General features: G+C 45.8%; 1 protein-coding gene across 1 annotated transcript; it reads left to right on the top strand.

Moving 5' to 3' along the window:
• The first annotated feature begins 4,144 nt into the window (after positions 1 to 4,144).
• Positions 4,145 to 6,982, top strand: LOC101740414 (collagenase). The gene is made up of 5 exons (XM_038017176.2): positions 4,145 to 4,505; positions 4,820 to 5,087; positions 5,161 to 5,259; positions 5,715 to 5,899; positions 6,840 to 6,982. The coding sequence occupies exons 1-5, from the start codon at positions 4,308 to 4,310 to the stop codon at positions 6,939 to 6,941; spliced, it is 852 nt and encodes a 283-aa protein (XP_037873104.1). The 5' UTR covers positions 4,145 to 4,307; the 3' UTR covers positions 6,942 to 6,982.
• Positions 6,983 to 18,765: the final 11,783 nt, after the last annotated feature.

The following is an 18,765-nucleotide window of genomic DNA, read 5'->3' as shown; positions in this document are numbered from 1 at the left end:
ATTTTTCAGTTACGGTTATCGTAAAGAATCTACTTTTAGTCACATATCACAATTAGATCCAATATTCCTTCATTTCCGTATCTGAATCGATACATCGACAAGGCTACGCAAGTTTCGACACGCGTTTCTTTCTGCAGATCAGTCAAATCATCAGGCACCCATTTTTCATACATTTTTATTTTATTAATTTGACGCAAATGAGTTAATATTGTTGGTAAGGTAACGTTAAGCCATGCCGCTAATTCCTGGGTAGTTTGGCTTCCACCATCTCTTTCAATTCATTGTTATTCACATGTGTGGGCGGTCTTCCACCTGGTTCGTTCTTTAAATCAAAATTTCCATCACGAAAGCGTTTAAACCAAAATCAGGACTCTGCTTATTTCTGCCATGAAACAGTAATGCGTTTCGATTTGAATGGCGGGGCGGCCGTTGCATTGTAATGTAAAAACGGAGATATTAGAAGTCATGTTTAGAGATGGGTGGCGTCATTTACATTCTAGATTTCTATGTGCTCCAGCAACGATTTGACGCACTTAATCAGCTAGCCGATTCCTCGAAACAGTTTTACAATAAAAAAAATAAAGAAAAGGTCAATGCTCATTTGGGTAAGGTCTGGTATTTTTTTTATTTTTATTTTTTTATTGCTTAGATGTGTAGATGAGCTCACAGCCCACTTGGTGTTAAGTGGTTACTGGAGCCCATAGACATCTACAACGTAAATGCGCCACACACCTTGAGATATAAGTTCTAAGGTCTCAGTATAGTTACAACGGCTGCCCCACCCTTCAAACCGAAACGCATTACTGCTTCACGGCAGAAATAGGCGGGGTGGTGGTACGTACCCCTGCAGACACACAAGAGGTCCTACCACCAGTAAAAAGTATGTAAAGTATGCTAAGGGCGCTGTCAAAAACCATTAAGGTGAAGTCCTGTAGGCTGGTGTGAAATTAAAACACTTGGCACCACATAAGGGCACCAAGTATTTGGCATTAAGTCGATCAGCGGACTGTGTGGGGTGCGCGAGCCGGAAATACGCGGCTGCCATCACGTAAATATAAACATTAACAGTACGTGTTTTAAATTAGTATTTAACTTTTAGAAATAATAATTAATCAACTGTATAATTGAATAATTAAATAAATTAATCTCAATTCAAAATATACTGAGCAGCTCGGTGTTGCAGTAGCTAGCGCTCCTGACTGCCGGGCCAAGGGTCGTGAGCTCGATTCTCACAACGAGGAAATATTCGTGTGCACATCACAGGTTTGTTGATCTTTGTCTGAGTGCTTTATATCTATAAGTAGGTATATATTTGAACGCATATAAGGTGTTCCACACAGGGTATATCAGGCCGACACGTGGCTATGGTATCAACAATATAAATCACGTTAAATAACTTAAAAAAGTCTAAGTCACAATTAGTATTTTTATCATAGAATCAGATCGGAGTCAGATTTCGTATAATTAAATATATAACTTTTAACAAATATGCAACATTCGATTATCGACTTTCAGTTGTTTTTTTTATTCAGCTCAGACAAGAAAGATGAATACTTCGAAAATTCCAGTGATTCTTGAATACGAGTTCCGACGCGGGACTGACGCTGCAGAAACAGCTCGTAATATCAATGTTGCGTTTGGAGAGGGGACTGCTGAATCTAATGAACGCACCTCATTTGCGTCAAATCAATAAAATAAAAATGTATGAGAAATGGGTGCCTCATGATTTGACTGATCTGCAGAATGAAACGCGTGTTGAAACTTGTGTTGCCTTGTTGAATCGTTACAGAAATGAAGGGATATTGGATCGAATTGTGAGATGTGATGAAAAGTGGATTCTTTACGATAACCGTAAGCGAAAAATGTAATGGGTGACCCCAGGTCAAACGTCGTTGCGACAGTGTCCTAAAGCAAAGCTTACCAATAAAAAGGTAATGGTAACTGTTTGGTGGTCTCAGCATGGTAGCTTTCTAGCTATAAGCTATAGCTTTCTCCGATCTGGTCAAGCAATAAAGGCAGATGTCTACTGTGCCGAACTCCGAACAGTGATAGCAAAACTTGCCGTGAAACAGCCCAGACTCATGAATCGATCTTTACCATTATTGCTCCATGATAACGCGAGGCCTCATACAGCACGAGAAACCAACTCTACAGGAACTGCAATTAGAAACCATTCGTCACCCTCCGTATCCGTCAGACCTTGCTCCAACGGACTACCATTTTTTTCGTAATTTGGACAATTTTCTACGTGATAAAAGTGTTCTTCCCTGGAGGCAGTACAAAATGCTTTCACACAGTTTGTAGCATCTAGATCACCAGAGTTCTATCGCAAAGGCATAATTGACCTTCCTATTAGATGGCAGCAATGTATAGATAATAATTGTAGATATTGTTACGTATTTATAAGTACATAATTCAAGTTGCGATAATATTACATAAATTATATTAAAATCTGCTGTCGTGTAGACTTAGTTGCTACGTGTATCCGATGAAGTTGTGATTGTATTACATCAAATCTCAATAATATGTAAAGTATCTGAATAAATCGCGAATATGTGTAAAACTAATCTAATTATTCCTGGAAATAGATAATAATAGTACCTCAGATATAATTAACTGAATTGATTCGGTTGGCTCCACCCATCTAGTGGCGTTGTCGATCACACCACCATTCCGTTGTGGTGGGGCGATCAGACGATATATTCGAGCGTTTCAGCGTAGCAATCAGTCCAAAAAAAAAAAGAAAAAAACAATTGAGGAGAGAAGCGTCCGCCCCGAAGAAAGAAGAAGAAGAGGAGAAGATCGAAGAAAGGATGAAGAGAACAGAAGAAAGAAGAGTCAGTCCCGCTCACAAAACCAAGTCTGCTACTCTCAAACCTGCATCTCATCACCCCTGTCTCAATAGGCAAGGAGATCCAGTCCGGACAGAGGGGTTTCCCCGAGGGCCGCTCCGCGCCCCTGCAAGGGGACGCGACGACCCCACGACTAGCATTCATCCATTTCGATAAAGCGGCACGACACGAGAACCCTCTCGTCGTCCCCGATCCACTAACGGTGCTTTTAGGAACCCCAAGCATCGATCATCGTTCTCATCGAACCCGTCGCTTGTGACGAAGGGCTCGGCGAGTAAATTAACCCTCAGACACAGCCCACTGAGTTTCTCGCCGGATCTTCTCAGTGGGTCGCGTTTCCGATTCGGTGGTAGATTCTGTGAAGCACGGCTCTTGCTAGAGTTCGTGTTGGAGACATTATTAGGTTTGAGCCCCGTGAGCTCACCTACTAGTTCGGTGAATCTAGAATAACCCCCTCGAGGTTACTAGAACAGGTAGGAAAAAAAGAGCATTCATTCTCGGCAGGGAGTTGAGAGTGTAAACACGATCACTGTTCATTATTCCGTAAGTGAAAAGTGGAAATAAATACAAGTTAGTGTAAAGTGACGTATTATTTAATTCCCGCTGGCCTAAGCCCATTAATATTTTGATTAAATAAATATGTTAAATGAAAAAAAAACACGAATTTCAATTTTTCAGTACAAATCGGCAATTTCATACTTTAACCCCGGGCTGGCCTTAAAGGAAAAAAACACTATTAAAAAAAGGCCTGCCAACAATTTCGACAGCGGCGACCTGTGACTGGGGCCGTCGTCCTCGTTTCCCGCCCGGACGTGCTGTGGAACATCACGCCGCAGCCTTGTGGAGCATCGCGTTCGCGATCCGCCGGGGTATGCTGGAAAACTAAGGACACCGCTAGAACGGGTCGTCGACGACCCGTCAGTCGGGCGTCCCCAGGGTGGCGATGCGGGTCTGGTTGCAGTGTTGACCGTGGCACCTCCCTACCTCGGGAGGAGAGTGCAAGGGAACTGAGTCATTTAGTTGGTAGGGCCCACGGTGTGCTCCCAACATCATCAAGTCCCACATACCCCGCGCACCCCCGAGGCGTGGACACCTCGTACGTGGTTCGGCCTCCTGCATAAAAAAAGGCTCGCCAGCCTACTAAACAAAAAAAGGAAAATCGGTTCATAAACAGATGAGAAAATTGTACTTTTAAGTGTTTTAATTCCACGTTTTATTTGTTGAAACAAATATTTTGGATTTACACTGGTATCTCTGTATATAAAAGATTAAAAAAATATGAATAATGGATATTACCGAATCAATAAATCAATTAAAAAAAATTTGATCTGGTACTTAAAATCCTAATCCATTGTGATAAGATTTGACGAGTTAATTACTATAAAAATCTTCAAGTGTCTGTAAAAGTCACTTGGAAGTCGAGTTTCTCGCAGTTTATTACTCTGTGATCCTAGGATGAGAGGTTTTAATGTATTGGCGCTGCTTGCGCTGGCGACTGCTGCCCATGCCTTCGTACCCATAGAGACCAACTATCATGAGGTGATTGGGATCCCTATGGCGATGGAGCTCAAGAGCGCTGAGGAGGGCGCTGACTTCGACGGCGCCAGGATCGTAGGAGGTAGTGTGGCGGGGCTAGGCACTCATCCACATCTTGTGAGTATATTTACCATTTTATAACAGTGTCTTTTCATTGTAGTTTCTTGCCGTAGATGGAAAGATGATTTCAGGAGGCGTCCTGTCAACCGGTCTGGTCTACCAAGCGTTGATTGGCTACTTATCGTAGCGTAGAGACATAACTTCTTCGTGGCAAATATGCCAGAGCTGTGTATGCTCCATCATCAGTAAACTACATTTTATAGAGATTCTCAGTTCTTGTAACGCACGTCACAATATTATGTTCTTAAATCTCTTTTATCACACTCTTTAAACTGTACTTACTGAACCGTAGTTACAATCTTCTTCCTAAGGCCGCTATGGTGATTACTTTGACCGACGGTCGCACCTCCATGTGCGGAGCCTCTCTGCTGAGCCACACCCGCTCCGTGACCGCGGCTCACTGCTGGAGGACCAGGAACTCTCAAGGACGCACGCTTCAATTGGGTTTCGGCACCACTCAGTTCTTCACTGGTGGATTCAGAATTAACACTAACAATGTTCAAATGCACGGCAGCTACAACATGGACACTATTCACAACGACGTGGCTATGATTATCCACGGACGGGTCGGATACACAAGTCAGTTCAGTCATATACCAATAAAATAAAGTATGGAAAAATAATAATAAACTACACAAGAACCATATTTCAGATGTGATCCAGCCGATCTTCCTGCCCCCCTCACATCTCCTCAACAACCAGTTCGTGGGTACCTGGGCCTGGGCTGCTGGTTATGGATTAACCAGGGATGGTGAGATTTGCTCGCTAATTTTACATAGTGCTCGTCATTTTATGTTTTTGACTTTAAAGAATGAATGTAATCAAATGTCTTAAGAATTGTCAGCTATCAATTGGAAACACACTTTTAAGGTTAGTTGGTCAAATTACTGAAGTTGTATCCAATTATTTTTTCCTGTTGTTTAGGCCGGCCCACTTCCACTTTTTCCCTCTTTTTTTTCCTTTTTTTTGTTTATCGAAAGCCGCCCATCCTAGCTCAGTGCGGCGCTTTATATCCTGTTAGTGGCTGCTACTTTATGTATTTGTATGTATCCAGGACGGGAACCCCAGAGGGTCGTCCTGGTTATACTTCTGTCTCTCCGCGGCTTGTTCACGATTAGAATCAAATACTGATACTTAAACTCAAATCAAAATAAAATAATCTAAGGAGTGAGATCTGCCTATAGTATTTATTATTTTGTACATTAGGAGGTGGTAGTAACACCCAGAAGCATCAAGTGGCTCTTCGAGTGATCACCAATGCAGTCTGCTCACGTACTTTTAACGGTATCATCGCGTCGACCCTCTGCGTGGACACCCAGGGGGGGCGCAGCACCTGCCGCGGAGACTCCGGTGGACCCCTCGCCTTCACGTACGCAGGACGTCGTACCCTGGTTAGTTCACTACACATTTACCGTTAGCTTATCATCTTATCATTACACAGTAAGCGTTCGTTGAAGAGGCATTTTTTATTGATATTATGGATGGGTAAATGAGTCTTGTGTTAACCGTTTGCTGGAACTCTGCGTCATCACATAGCGAATAGCGGTGTGCAGCGGCTTGGTTCTGCCCCTGGCATTGCTGAAGTCCATGGGCGACGATAATCACTCATCATCAGGTGGACCGTATGCTCGTCTGTCTACACCGGCAATAAAAAAAATCTCGGCACCCAGCTCGAGAGGTGTGGTCAAACAATCAATAATAATGTCTATCGACTCTCCCAAACTTCGACCGAGCAGATATAGGCAAATACTTCCGTCAGTAACTAAGCAAATCATAGCTTTTGCGGATTTCATTTTGATTACACCATGTATACGCACGTTTTTCCTAAGATTTATTCCTATTTTTCCTAAAATTATATTTTGGGCTTAATAGCCATTGAAATCTCCACCTCATGGGATTGCACGGTTTATATGAGACTGCCTCTGGCCGAAGCGGATAGCATGCGATAGAGACAAGAAACTAAGTAAGCGACGTCCTTGCACTATTCGCCCGAGCACCGAGCCTCACCGTGAGAAGAACCGAGAGGAGTACACTCGAGCCTATGTCGGCCGTCACGGTAGCGGCGTATCAAGCTGCCCCGGGTGCTCCCGCTAATGTTCCGCGATACTTCGTTTCGTTAGACCGTGAACCAAACCAGATCAAAACGTAGTACTGCTAACCGAACGCTCTTTATTAACTAAGCCCCAAACTCTACAGAGGCTGCCCTCCACAGGTTTTGGAGCTGGGCGTAAGACCTCCTCTTGGCCCTTTTCTCTTTTGGTACTTGCATCACATTGAATTACCATAAATCATGGACATTACTGGACCGCTGTCATTTGTAACTGTTTACAGATCGGGATCACCTCGTTCGGAGCTGCTCAATGCCAGCAGGGACATCCGGCTGGTTTCGCCAGGGTCACCTCGTTCGCTTCTTGGATAAGTGCTAGACTCTAGATGATTTATATGCAAAATAAACGTATTTATTTTTCACTGAATATCAACTTTTCTTTAGAAGACCTTTATATATTCACACATGCCCCGTATTTCTCCTCATTCCTACAGGACACAGTTGAATACATAGACATCCTGATAAATCACTTGTACACCGCGATAGGCAATGCGTATCACCAAGTCAACGTGACACAGGACTTTTGACGTTACAACATCTTATAATTCGATGGAGCCGGCTGCACGCACGAAAAAACATGACTTATGCGGCGTTACCTCGCTCTGAGGCGTTCCATTTAAGGCTTGAAGTGCAAGCGAGAGCGCGCAACGAGCGACAAAGAGGCACAATCGGCCTCCGCGTTCGGCAGCGTTCGACATTTGTCTCTCTCCTATTTGAGTGAGCGATGCATCCGCGTGGACAGCTGCTATACAATAATACACATTTACATGTTTTCGTCAAGTATGAAGTTCAGTGAAAAGAGGAGACTGGCAGTGTGGCAAGAAAGGTTAGAAAAAGTGAGTCTGAAGATCAGTTGAACAAAAACTGAGCACATGTTCTGTGACTTTGGTGATTCTTCAGACTTCACGTGGACTTTTTGGCGGGAACGCGAGGAGTGAAGTTGTGTGATTTGTTTTATTTTGTCTATTTAGTGTTACTTCAGGTTTAAATATGTAATAACGGTGGTTTATTAACTGTTTAATATCTGTGAAAGTGCACAAATCTGGGAAAATGAAACAAAGCCGCTGAACGTAACTTCTCGTAATCCGCCAAAAAGTCCACTGAAAAAATCTCAGTAAATGACCACCATTTTACTGCGATTATATTTCATCCCATATCATCTCATTTCATTAAATTTCATCCCAGTTGATTAATGTCTCAAATTAATCATCTTCATTTCATTTCACTCCATATTATCATTTTTCATAAAATTAAGAATATAAAGTAAAATAAGACATGACTTAAAGGTCTTAGTTACCAGGTCATAAAATCTCTTAAAAAAAAAAATCAGACTTCACGTCAATCGCCTTAGATTGTGTATCCCTGTCTGCTCCCTCCGACTTCTAGTACCTCGGCTCTATATTCCAGAACGCCGGCAACATAGACCGTGATGTAGCGAGCTGAATAAACGCTGCTTGGGTGAAATGGAGGTAGGTCTCTGCAACAGCATGCAATCGTGGAAAGCCCCTTAAGCTTAAAGGGAAAGTTTACAAAACGGTCTTTTGGCTTGTCGTGCTCTATGGATCTGAATGTTGGTCGACGAAAGTAAGGCATAAGGATGAAATGAAGGAGGAGTGCACACGTCAAAGTTGCGAATGTTGAGATGGATAGGTGAGTGACAAGAAGGATAAGAGAAGGAAGGAGTATGTAGCGTGCAACATTCGCAAATAAAGTCGCACTCGGCCCTCGGGTGTCACCGGGTGCAATCGGAATTCCCGAACGCGCAGGTGTCGCGTCCCTGTCGTGAGTCGACACGATTCGCGCGCCGATTTAAGTATAACATAAAAATCGTAGCTTGAGTATAATTAGTATCGTCTAGTACACATACAGATCTAAAACATTATATGTTTTATTGGAATTGTGTTTGACTTGTTTAATTCGAGTAAGAGTTTCCTGCTAATACAGAGTGCTCTCTATAACAAACCACAAGTTTAACAGATGAAATGTGAAAGTAGCCCCAGTGTTCGATAAATTAAAGAGCGGACGGTCAGCATGGTATGGACATGACTTTTTTTTTTATTGCCCTTGTAGGCAAACGAACAGTGGCATTAATATCGCACGCTAGTAAAGTAATGCTTTATGTAATTAACGGAAGACTACAGTCCTATATTCAGTGGCAGATCCCTAGTGTACAGGCGGGTTTTGTGAAGGGTCGAGCAACACGAGAACAAATTGTAAATGTAAGACAAATAATTGAGAAAAGTCGGGAGCTTAACATGCCAATACTCTTGTGTTTCATAGATTACACAAAGGCTTTTGATTGTGTTCGGTGGGACTGTTTGTGGAGAATTCTGCGAGAAATGGGCGTACCTCAACATCTAGTATCATTGATCGCTAGCCTTTACCGGGATGGTGTGTCTATGGTTAGAGTGAATGACGTCATCTCGGGACCTTTTAAGCCGGAAAAAGGTGTGCGACAAGGGTGCATACTTTCTCCTATTGTTTTCAATGTTTATGGAGAATATATAATGAGGAAAGCCTTAGAGGAGTGGGAGGGGGGCATCTCAGTCGGTGGCATGAAAATTAGCAATCTGAGATATGCGGACGATACCACGCTTTTCGCGTCATCTGAGAAGGAACTTGCTGACCTATTCCGTAGAATGGAGTATGAGAGTGGTTTAGTGGGGCTCTCCGTTAATAAGTCCAAAACAAAGGTCATGATAGTGGACAGGACCAGTCAAGTCTCTAGAACTGGAGAGCTATCAGAGCTAGAATTCGTCAGCGAGTTCATATAACTCGGGTCATTACTGACCGACCGCGGGGGCAGTGAGGGAGAGATAAGGAGGAGGACGCAGATGGCCAAAACAGCGATGACCAAGCTCAAACGTATATGGCAAAATCGCAAAGTCTCTAACGTCACGAAAATGAGACTCGTCCGAACCTTAGTTTTCTCAATCTTTCTCTTCGGGGCAGAGTCCTGGACAATTAAGGCATCCGAGCGCAAGAAAATAAACGCATTTGAAATGTGGTGCTGGAGACGAATGCTCCGAATTCCGTGGACGCCCAAGAGGACAAATAAATCTATCCTGGATCAGCTTCGCATCCGAGTCAGGCTCTTTAGTTACCAGAGGATCCTCAGCTACTTCGGTCATATTGCCCGCCGACAGTCGGATAACTTGGACAAAGTGATTGTGACGGGCAAAGTAGAAGGAAAGAGACCCCGCGGCCGATTGTCTAGCCGTTGGTGTGATCAAGTAATCGCTCTAACTGGGTTGCCAGTCGCAGCCGCCATTCGAGCAGCTGAGGAACGGACGAGATGGAAACAGCTCACGAGACAGGCAACGGTCAAGTTTCAAGGACACGACGTTCAGCAATGAAAAAAGCGACGAAGAAGAAGAAAGCAAACGAGCATACGGCCCACCTGATGGTGAGTGGTTACCGTCGCCCATGGACTTCAGCAATGCCAGGGGCAGAACCAAGCCGCTTCCTACCGCTTGAAGTCGTCGTGGCCTAAAGGATAAGACGTCCGGTGCATTCGTGTTGAAGCGATGCATCGGTGTTCGAATCCCGCAGGCGGGTACCAATTTTTCTAATGAAATACGTACTCAACAAATGTTCACGATTGACTTCCACGGTGAAGGAATAACATCGTGTAATAAAAATCAAACCCGCAAAATTATAATTTGCGTAATTACTGGTGGTAGGACCTCTTGTGAGTCCGCACGGGTGGGTACCACCGCCCCGCCTATTTCTGCCGTGAAGCAGTAATGCGTTTCGGTTTGAAGGGTGGGGCAGCCGTTGTAACTACACTGAGACCTTAGAACTTATATCTCAAGGTGTGTGGCGCATTTACGTTGTAGATGTCTATGGGTTCCAGTAACCACTTAACACCAGGTGGGCTGCGAACTCGGCCGCACATCTACGCAATAAAAAAATAAAAAATAATAATAATAATAATACTCTCCACAAGCCTCGTTTGAAGAAGGACATGTCATAGCGCTCGGGAAACACCGTGGAGGGGAGCTCATTCCATAGCCGGATGGTACGGAGAGGAGAGACGTAGAGAGGAGATGCATGTGACCAAGGGATGTATGGAAATGGTAGCGCAAGGTAGAGGGGGAAGAGGTCGACCGAAGAAGACATGGATAGAGTGTGTGGATGACGACATGAGAGAAAGAGGAGTCAGTGTTGAGATGACGGCTGATAGAGGAGAATAAAGAAGAAAAATCGCTGTGCCGACTCCACCTAGTGGGATAAGGTTTACCCTTCTCTTATCGCATACGTACGTACGTATGTACAGCGACAACACGGGTTTTCCAGCTCTGATGTCAATCAGCTATTAATCCTTGTTATTGACATTTATCGCGAATAATTATACTTACATAAGTGCCACTGATAAAACAAAAGGCGTGCTTGTGGAGCCTTTTGTTTTATGAGTGCCAATAATATCGTTAGCGTGCGTATGTATTAGTATATTTTCAAAATCTTTTTGCACTTTACGTTGCGTACTAGTGGGTTTAGATGAGCGTACGTGAGCACGCGCCCGTCGATGTACGTGCAGGGCACGATGTTCAACAATGGTTGTTTGATCCGAACCCAGCCCTCTCGTGGCAGCCCAGGGCTTCGGCTATCTTTTTAACTAAATATTAGCTCATAACTCACCGGAACTGATGACCTCGTCGAATCACGCCTTATCACTTAGGGAGAAGGCTTTAGGGCGAGGATAGATAAGGAAAAGGTGATAATGGAAAACTGTAGCAAACCGTAGCTTTGACCGTCACACGTGAGGGTACCGTCCCGTTTGAGAGACAAGCAGGAATGACGGATGTCATGTTGCGAAGGCACCGACAAATCGCGACCCGTGTTGCCGTCGTAAAAACTCAAAAACCCACTGATTGGTTTCGAACATTGGTACAGGTATTATTTACGACCACGACGTTGACAGTTTCTTTTTTTAGTAGTAGTAGTATTAGTAGTTCTGCTTCTAGCTTTATTAGGTAGGCGCTGACACGAAGGATGGTTTACACAGTGAATATGAATATGTACTGCTTTGATTAGTTTATTGAAGATAGCAATATACACAAACAAACTATGACACAAGTGGTATGAAAAAGAACGAACATGTAGGAGTAGTAAAGGCACTGACACGAACGATGGGTAGCACAGCGAATATCGATATGTACTGCCCGCAGTTTTTTAAGATTTCGAAATGTTGAACAAAAATAATAGATGATTGCCTGAATTCATAAGCGACAGCGATTTTGTCGAATTGTAAGGCGGTTGCCCAAGTAGTGGCGAGTAAGTGAGTCGCGACAACATCTTATGGCAAAAACTGGGTAATACTAAAATGCCAAATGAACAAGTGCAGATATTCAAATATTGATACGCCAACCAGTTGAACGTGGTACGATTGTTGGGTGTCTATTCGAAGCCATACAGGATGGAGTGCAGGGTGAGGCAAGGGGGGTTGACCTTTTTTTTTTATTGCCCTTGTAGGCAGACGAGCATACGGCCCACCTGATGGTGAGTGGTTACCGTCACCCATGGACTTCAGCGATGCCAGGGGGAGAGCCAAGCCGCTGCCTACCGCCCAAGTTGTTCAACCTATATGTGAATGCTCTAATCGAGGAGCTCAGCAGTACTCATGTCGGCTGCCATATTAAACAGCAGATGTAGACATTGAGCGGGGGCGGAGAGCGCTGTCTGTAAGAGCTAATATGTTCGCGGGATGTCAAAATTATTCTCGAGGGCGGCACTGAAAATTTCGGGAATTAACGAAGTGACGCAACATTACTATTTAAAAATGTATTTATTGCTTTTCGAAGTATTCTCCGCGAAATTTGACACATTTTTCCATACGATGGAACCAATCATTGAAGCAAACATTCCATTCGGAAGTTGGGGTCTCCAAAATGGCCGTTTTGTAGGCGTCCACAGCTTCTTCAGGTGATGAAAATCTCTGTCCACGCAATTTATTCTTTATTTTAGGGAAAGTATACAAATCATTAGGGCTTAGGTCGGGGCTGTACGGCGGATGGTCTAATAATTCTATGTTTTCTTGCTCTAAAAACTCTTTTGTTCTGTGCGCGGTGTGAGAACTCGCATTGTCGTGATGGAGGATGATGCGGCGGTTGCAGTTCTCTTTACGGAGTTCAGAAACGACCTGCGGCAAACAAATGCTAGCATACCATTCTGCATTAACCGTTCTTTGTCCCTCAAGAGGAATAGTCGTAACATGGCCGGTTTTGGAGACAAACGTGGCTACCATTTTTTTTGCAACACTCCGTGAACGAACAATTTTTGTTGGCTTTAACTCATTTTCGAACACCCAAACTCGTGACTGGTTTTTTGTTTCGGGTTCGTACGCGTATATCCAGGATTCGTCACCTGATACAATGTTGTATACAGCATTTGAGGATCCTGCGTGGAATCTTTCGAGAGTTCTGACGCACCAAGTAACGCGAGCCGCTTTTTGTTCTTCACAGAGCGAATGCGGTATCCATCGGGAAAACAACTTTTTTACACCTAATTGTTCATGCAAGATTATTTGTATTTGACTCATGCCAATGTCTAAAGTTGCCTGAATTTCACGGTATGTCACATGTCGATCTTCCTCAATCAGCTTACGCACAGCATCAACGTTTTCTTGGGTGACTGCAGTTTTTGGACGACCTTGACGGGGATCATCACTGAGCTTGACACGTCCACGTTGAAACTCAGCAAACCAGCGATAAATTGTGGTTTTGGATGGGGCTTCATCACCAAATGCAGAAATCATCCGGTCAACACACTGTTTTTGTGTTAAACCACTTCGAAAGTCATAATAAATCATCGCTCTTGAATTTTCTCGAGTCAATTCCATTTTCTCAACGACTAAACAAGTTTGACAAAACCTCGTGACAAGACCGAGAATCTTTTTTTAAATAAATAAATGGTATTCGATTTTTAAAACCAAGGAGTTTTCAATTAAAAGATTTTAATATGACAGGAACAGTGGAAATATTCTATTCCCGATACTTTTAGTGCAGCCTAGTATTTAGAGCGTTTTGTACGTCCTTCTATACGTGCAGCCTGTGGGTGCTCTATAGTCAAAAGCAGTACAGCGCCTTACGCGTCCAATACAACAATGCGTCCGGGGTGTTGTTGGGGCTGCCTCGGTTCTGTAGCGCGTCGGGAATGTTCGCCGAGGCACGAGTCGATTGTTTCTTTACGACCATGCGGAAAAGGTACACATCACTGATTCGCCGGGTCTGGGTCAATCCTAACAGCATCCTGAAGGCATTAACAGACCGTTATGACTGTCGGTACTTGAACCATTGTACCATAGTTCACTTGCGGACTAAATAATAATAATAATAATGGTTGGTTCGAAGTAAGTATCAGTTGAATGGAATATTTTAGATGTATTCAATTGATAATTATTTTTAATAAATGTATCTTTTTTATTATCTTATCTTTTGATTGGTTTTGGTAATTTTAAGTATGTTTCAATGATAATATGTACACATATGGACTTCTTGTTGTTGTTGTCTGAAATAAAATAAATCAATCATTCATTCATAATACCAGGTGCAGCGCCCAACGTAGGTGAACCCCAGCGGAGCGCCTGAATCACCACTGCGAGTTCTGCGGCCGCCAGCAGTGCCCACGCACAGGGTTGACGAGATAAGGTTTGATGGCCCGAATGTTCATGATCACCTGGAGGGGCCCTTGATTCCTCCTGGTGTTTGCCATAGAGTTATGTATAAACGAGATAGGATTACTGCAGTTTTGATGTACAAAAAATGCCTATTTCTACTTGTTTTCATTTCAAGAGGTATTGACCGTCACTTTTCCTCCCGTATCAGCCCAAGCCCAGGTCCCGACGAACTGGTGTTCCAGCAACAATCAAGATGTGTTGGCGGTAAGAGAGTTGGCTGAATGACATTTACAAAGCAAATTGGCAATCAAATCCTGCTTGAATAATATTCGTTTGTAGCCCGTAGGCCTTTACAGTTTCACCAAGATAGGTAGGCAAGCAAAGGCTCAGCCAGGAGGGGTGGGATTTACTAATAGCTGCCCGAGCGCTTCCGAAGGAGACCTAACAGCTCAAGAGTAGCTGCTTCGCGAATGAATTTACTACCGGATCGGAATCGCGACCCGCTGAGAAAACCCGGCGAGAAACTCAGCGGGCTGATGCATGGCTTAGGTTGCACATTGACTCTTTGTCGATTTCGACGAGTACGGTTATCGTGGTCCCTAAGCCTGCTCCTAGAGTTAAAGCTGAAGGCGTCTAATGCAAAGGTTATTGGATCTGATGGATCCGTAAGGACGTGTCTAGGGCGTCGACGGTGACTGGCTCCTGCGTGATCAGGATTCGGGGAGTAGTCAGCGGCCCAGGGTATGGGTTGTCTAAAGAGAGTAATCGGGGGTGTGAGATTCCTCCTCCTAATCCGGGAGGAAATCCGTGTGGAGCTTCCCCTCTGAAATAGCACCGCAGTACTTTTCGCTGGGTTGATGTCTATGCGCCATTTTCGGAACCACTGTCCTAGGGCTAGGGCTGCGCTCTGAAGCTTCTTCGCGATTAGGGACTTGTTTCTACTGGAATAGTAAACAGTCGTGTTGTCGGCGAATAAGGCTAACTGGGTCGGCGGCGACCGGGGAATATCGTTGACGAATAAGCTAAATAGGAGGGGTGAGAGGACAGAGCCTTGCGGGACTCCAGCTGTGAGAGATCGTGGGGAGGAGCAGGTTCCCTCGACTCGATATCGAAAAGAGCGGTTCGACAAGAAGTCCCGTATGGTGAGCACGAGACTATCCGGCACGCCCATGTTGAATAGTTTCAAAATCAAACCGTTGTGCCAGACTTTGTCGAACGCTTCGACGTCGAAAAAGAGAGCTCCCGTGTATCGCGGTTTTGGTCGATTAAGCCCCACAAGAATGTGCTCCGTGAGGCGGTGCACCTGTTGAACGCATGAGTGATTTGTACGGAATCCGAATTGTTCATCGATGAGACTGCCCTTGGATGAGACGAAGTCTCTCAGGCGTTTGTAGAGCAGACGCTCATACAGTTTGCCTAGAGACATGAGGAGGCTAATCGGGCGGTAGCTCGTCGGATGATTTTTTGGTTTACCGGGTTTATGTATGCCGATAACGTCCGCTTCTTTCCACACCGCGGGAAAGATACAGTTCGCCATAGCGGCATTGAAAATAGATGCCAACATCACGATGAGTTGGACGGGTAGAAGTTTAATAACGCGGTTGGATAGTCCGTCGGAACCGGGAGCCTTGCGAGGACGTAGGTCTTTGATCAAGTCTTTAACTTCCATCGGGGTGACGGGTGGTAACGCATCCGAGGGTGGCAAGCAGGCTCTGCGTTCTACCTCACTGTCTACTAATTCTACATGAACAGGGTCCACGGATTGAGTGCTGGGCTTGCACTGGGTTTGCAATGTATCGGCCAGTGGCTCTGCTTTTTCGTCATCATCGAACGCCGCGAGTCGACCTGAGGGGCCTGCGAGGGGGGGCGTAGTTACTACCGTATCCGATTTGAGAGTACGAGCTAAGCGGTAGTAAGAGCTTTGGGAGGGCGCGAGTCCTTCTAAGAAATCAGACCATCTGACATCTCGGACTTCGGCGATGCGAGACTTTACGTCGCGTTGTAGGACACGCATTCGAATACGATTTTCCGCAGTAGGATACCTGTCGTAGGCGCGTATCGAGGCGTTCTTAGCTCTAAGGAGTTCCCTAATATCGTCGGACAATTTGAAGCGGTGAAGGAAGTCCTCCGCTACAACTTGTTTCGATGACCTATCTAATGTCGAGGTGATGTGTGGCTTCAGCGGTATCCTGAGGAGACGTAGACGTAGAGGCGTAGAGTCCGGGCTAAACGGGAGCGATGGTGGATCAGATTCAGCCAGGCTGATGCCCAGCGTGTGCCAATCCACCACAGTCCTCGTGACGGAAACGGAATCGGGAGCGCGACCGAGCTTCATAACGACGGGACGGTGGTCTGAATCTAACTCTGAAACTACTTCGATCGAGTATAAACGCAGAGTTACGTTTTTTTAATAACGCTATGTCGAGTATATCCGGGCGATGCGCGATATTTAGCGGGTAGTGAGCCGGGGTTAGCGGAGCGAAGATATCGAAGGCGAGATCATCGACTAACGCGTCAAGCCGCCTGCCATTCGGGGTTGTTGTGTGTGAGTTGTGTGTTTACAATTTAGGTCGCCCGCCAGAATGACAGAGCTCCCCATGCCGAGCAGCGCCTCGATATCACTGCTTAGAACGATCTTATTCGGTGGAAGATAAACGGACGCGATAACGATCGGCGCGTGTCCCGTCAGTGAGATTCGGCACATTGATGCTTCGATATTAGCGAGCGCGGGAGGATCGAGCGGGACGCAATGCAGGGCTCTTCTATAGTAAATGACGGTACCACCACCACGAGCGGAGAGCCTGTCGTTCCTGACCATGTTATAGTTCGCGATTTTACGGTAACAGCGCGCGGGCTTAAGTAGGGTCTCCTGCACTAAAAAGATATCAATTTGATGGTCACGCAAAAAGTCAGAAACCTGATCACGTTGATTTGCGAGACCGTAAGCGTTAAAAAATCCTATCGTTACTGATAGGGGCTTTATTCTACTTATATACGCCATTGATTACCGGCGGAGTGAGGGGAGGACGTACGTATTTAATGACGCGTATACGTCGGCGTATTCCTGCACAACGGCGATAAAGTGTTGTGCAGTGGAGGCAGCGCGAATGGTGTCGCCCAAAGCGTTAACGCGCTCAAAGTTGATCGACTGAAATAAGTCGATCGCTAAAGCGAGATTGTCGGACGCGGTCGGAGGGCAAGTCGCGGGAGAGGGACGAGTCGCGGGGGCGAGATGAATCGCGGAGGAGGGAGTTGTGGCCGTGTTCGTGTACGGCAGCGGTTTCGCCCAGGCCGAGACACTGGGCACCGGCGCCGGAACGAACGCTGGCTTAGCCTGCGACACAGAGGGTGCCGAGGCTTTGTTGTCTGGGCCGGAAGCTCGGAGGCGGTTTTGGCGGGCGACGCGGCGATTTATTTTCGGGGTTCGGGGGCATCCGCGGTAATTTGCGGGGTGACCCTGTGTTCGACACAGGACGCAGCTAGGCGGTTCCGTCGCGGTTTTTTGATCACGAGTGTATAGGGCTGTGGCGTGATCGCCCAAACACTTAACACATCGGGGGCGCGCGTGACAGTTACGGGCAGAGTGCCCGTACAGTTGACAGTTATGGCACTGGCTAGGAGTGCCTTTTTTATGGGGGGCTTCGACGGCGATACCGGAGAGCCTGCAGACGGTCTGTGTGTTGAAGATTTTCTTACCTTCGGGGGTAGGCTGGAGGGCGACTAAAACCATATTATATGGCTCCCTACCGCGACCGGTGTGCATACGGTGCACAGAATTCACTGGTAAGCCCTGTTCTAACAGATCGGCCTTGACGAGCTCTACATTTTTTTTTTTTTTTTTTATTGCCCTTGTAGGCAGACGAGCATACGGCCCACCTGATGGTGAGTGGTTACCGTCGCCCATGGACTTCAGCAATGCCAGGGGCAGAGCCAAGCCGCTGCCTACAAACTTTACTCTTTAGGGATTCCGCGTATTACAACGCGGAGTTCGTGCTCCTCCTGGAGCGTATACGTATGGAAACTTATATGCTCCTGTGTTTGAACCTTAATTTGAATGCCGTTCGCGCGGTTACGGGCATTCGTGAAATTGATATTTTTGGCCTTAAGGGCCAGGCAAACTCAATCCCAAGCTGCCTTTTCTTGAAGGATAACCGGAGGAGGGGTCTGGGTTTTATTTTGTGCCACCGGACGCGGCGACGGAGTGGCACGGGCTGGGGGCGCAACGGGAGTCTGAGGGCGAGGGCGCAACGCTTTCGCAGCTTTGCTAATTTTAGCAGCCGCGGGAGCTCAGGACTCCGCGGCACGCTTCTTACCCTTTTGTATCAGGGTGAATCCATCCGTCGATGAGGCGGGGGCGAGGTCGACCTCCATATCCGAGTCAGAGTCGGAACACGAGGAGGCGGACGCAGGCGACCTACGAGCAAGTATAGGTGTTTTAGAGGGTGCGTTGGAGGCCGCGGATGATCGCTCAGCTGAAACGGTGGCCACGGCGGACGACGCAGCAGTTTTACTCGCCAGTATAGGCGACATGG

Source organism: Bombyx mori, chromosome 18 (assembly GCF_030269925.1).
Source record: "Bombyx mori chromosome 18, ASM3026992v2".
NCBI lineage: Eukaryota > Metazoa > Arthropoda > Insecta > Lepidoptera > Bombycidae > Bombyx > Bombyx mori.
The sequence above is the reverse complement of the archived record's forward strand: the minus strand, read 5'-3'. Positions and strand labels throughout refer to the sequence as shown.

Bases quoted from the DNA above. Each gene is read 5' to 3' on its own strand.
- LOC101740414 (XM_038017176.2), top strand. From the start codon at position 4,308: ATGAGAGGTTTTAATGTATTGGCGCTGCTTGCGCTGGCGACTGCTGCC. The intron at 5,088-5,160 runs GTCAGTTCAGTC...ACCATATTTCAG, and splicing joins CGGACGGGTCGGATACACAA to ATGTGATCCAGCCGATCTTC. The intron at 5,900-6,839 runs GTTAGTTCACTA...AACTGTTTACAG, and splicing joins ACGCAGGACGTCGTACCCTG to ATCGGGATCACCTCGTTCGG.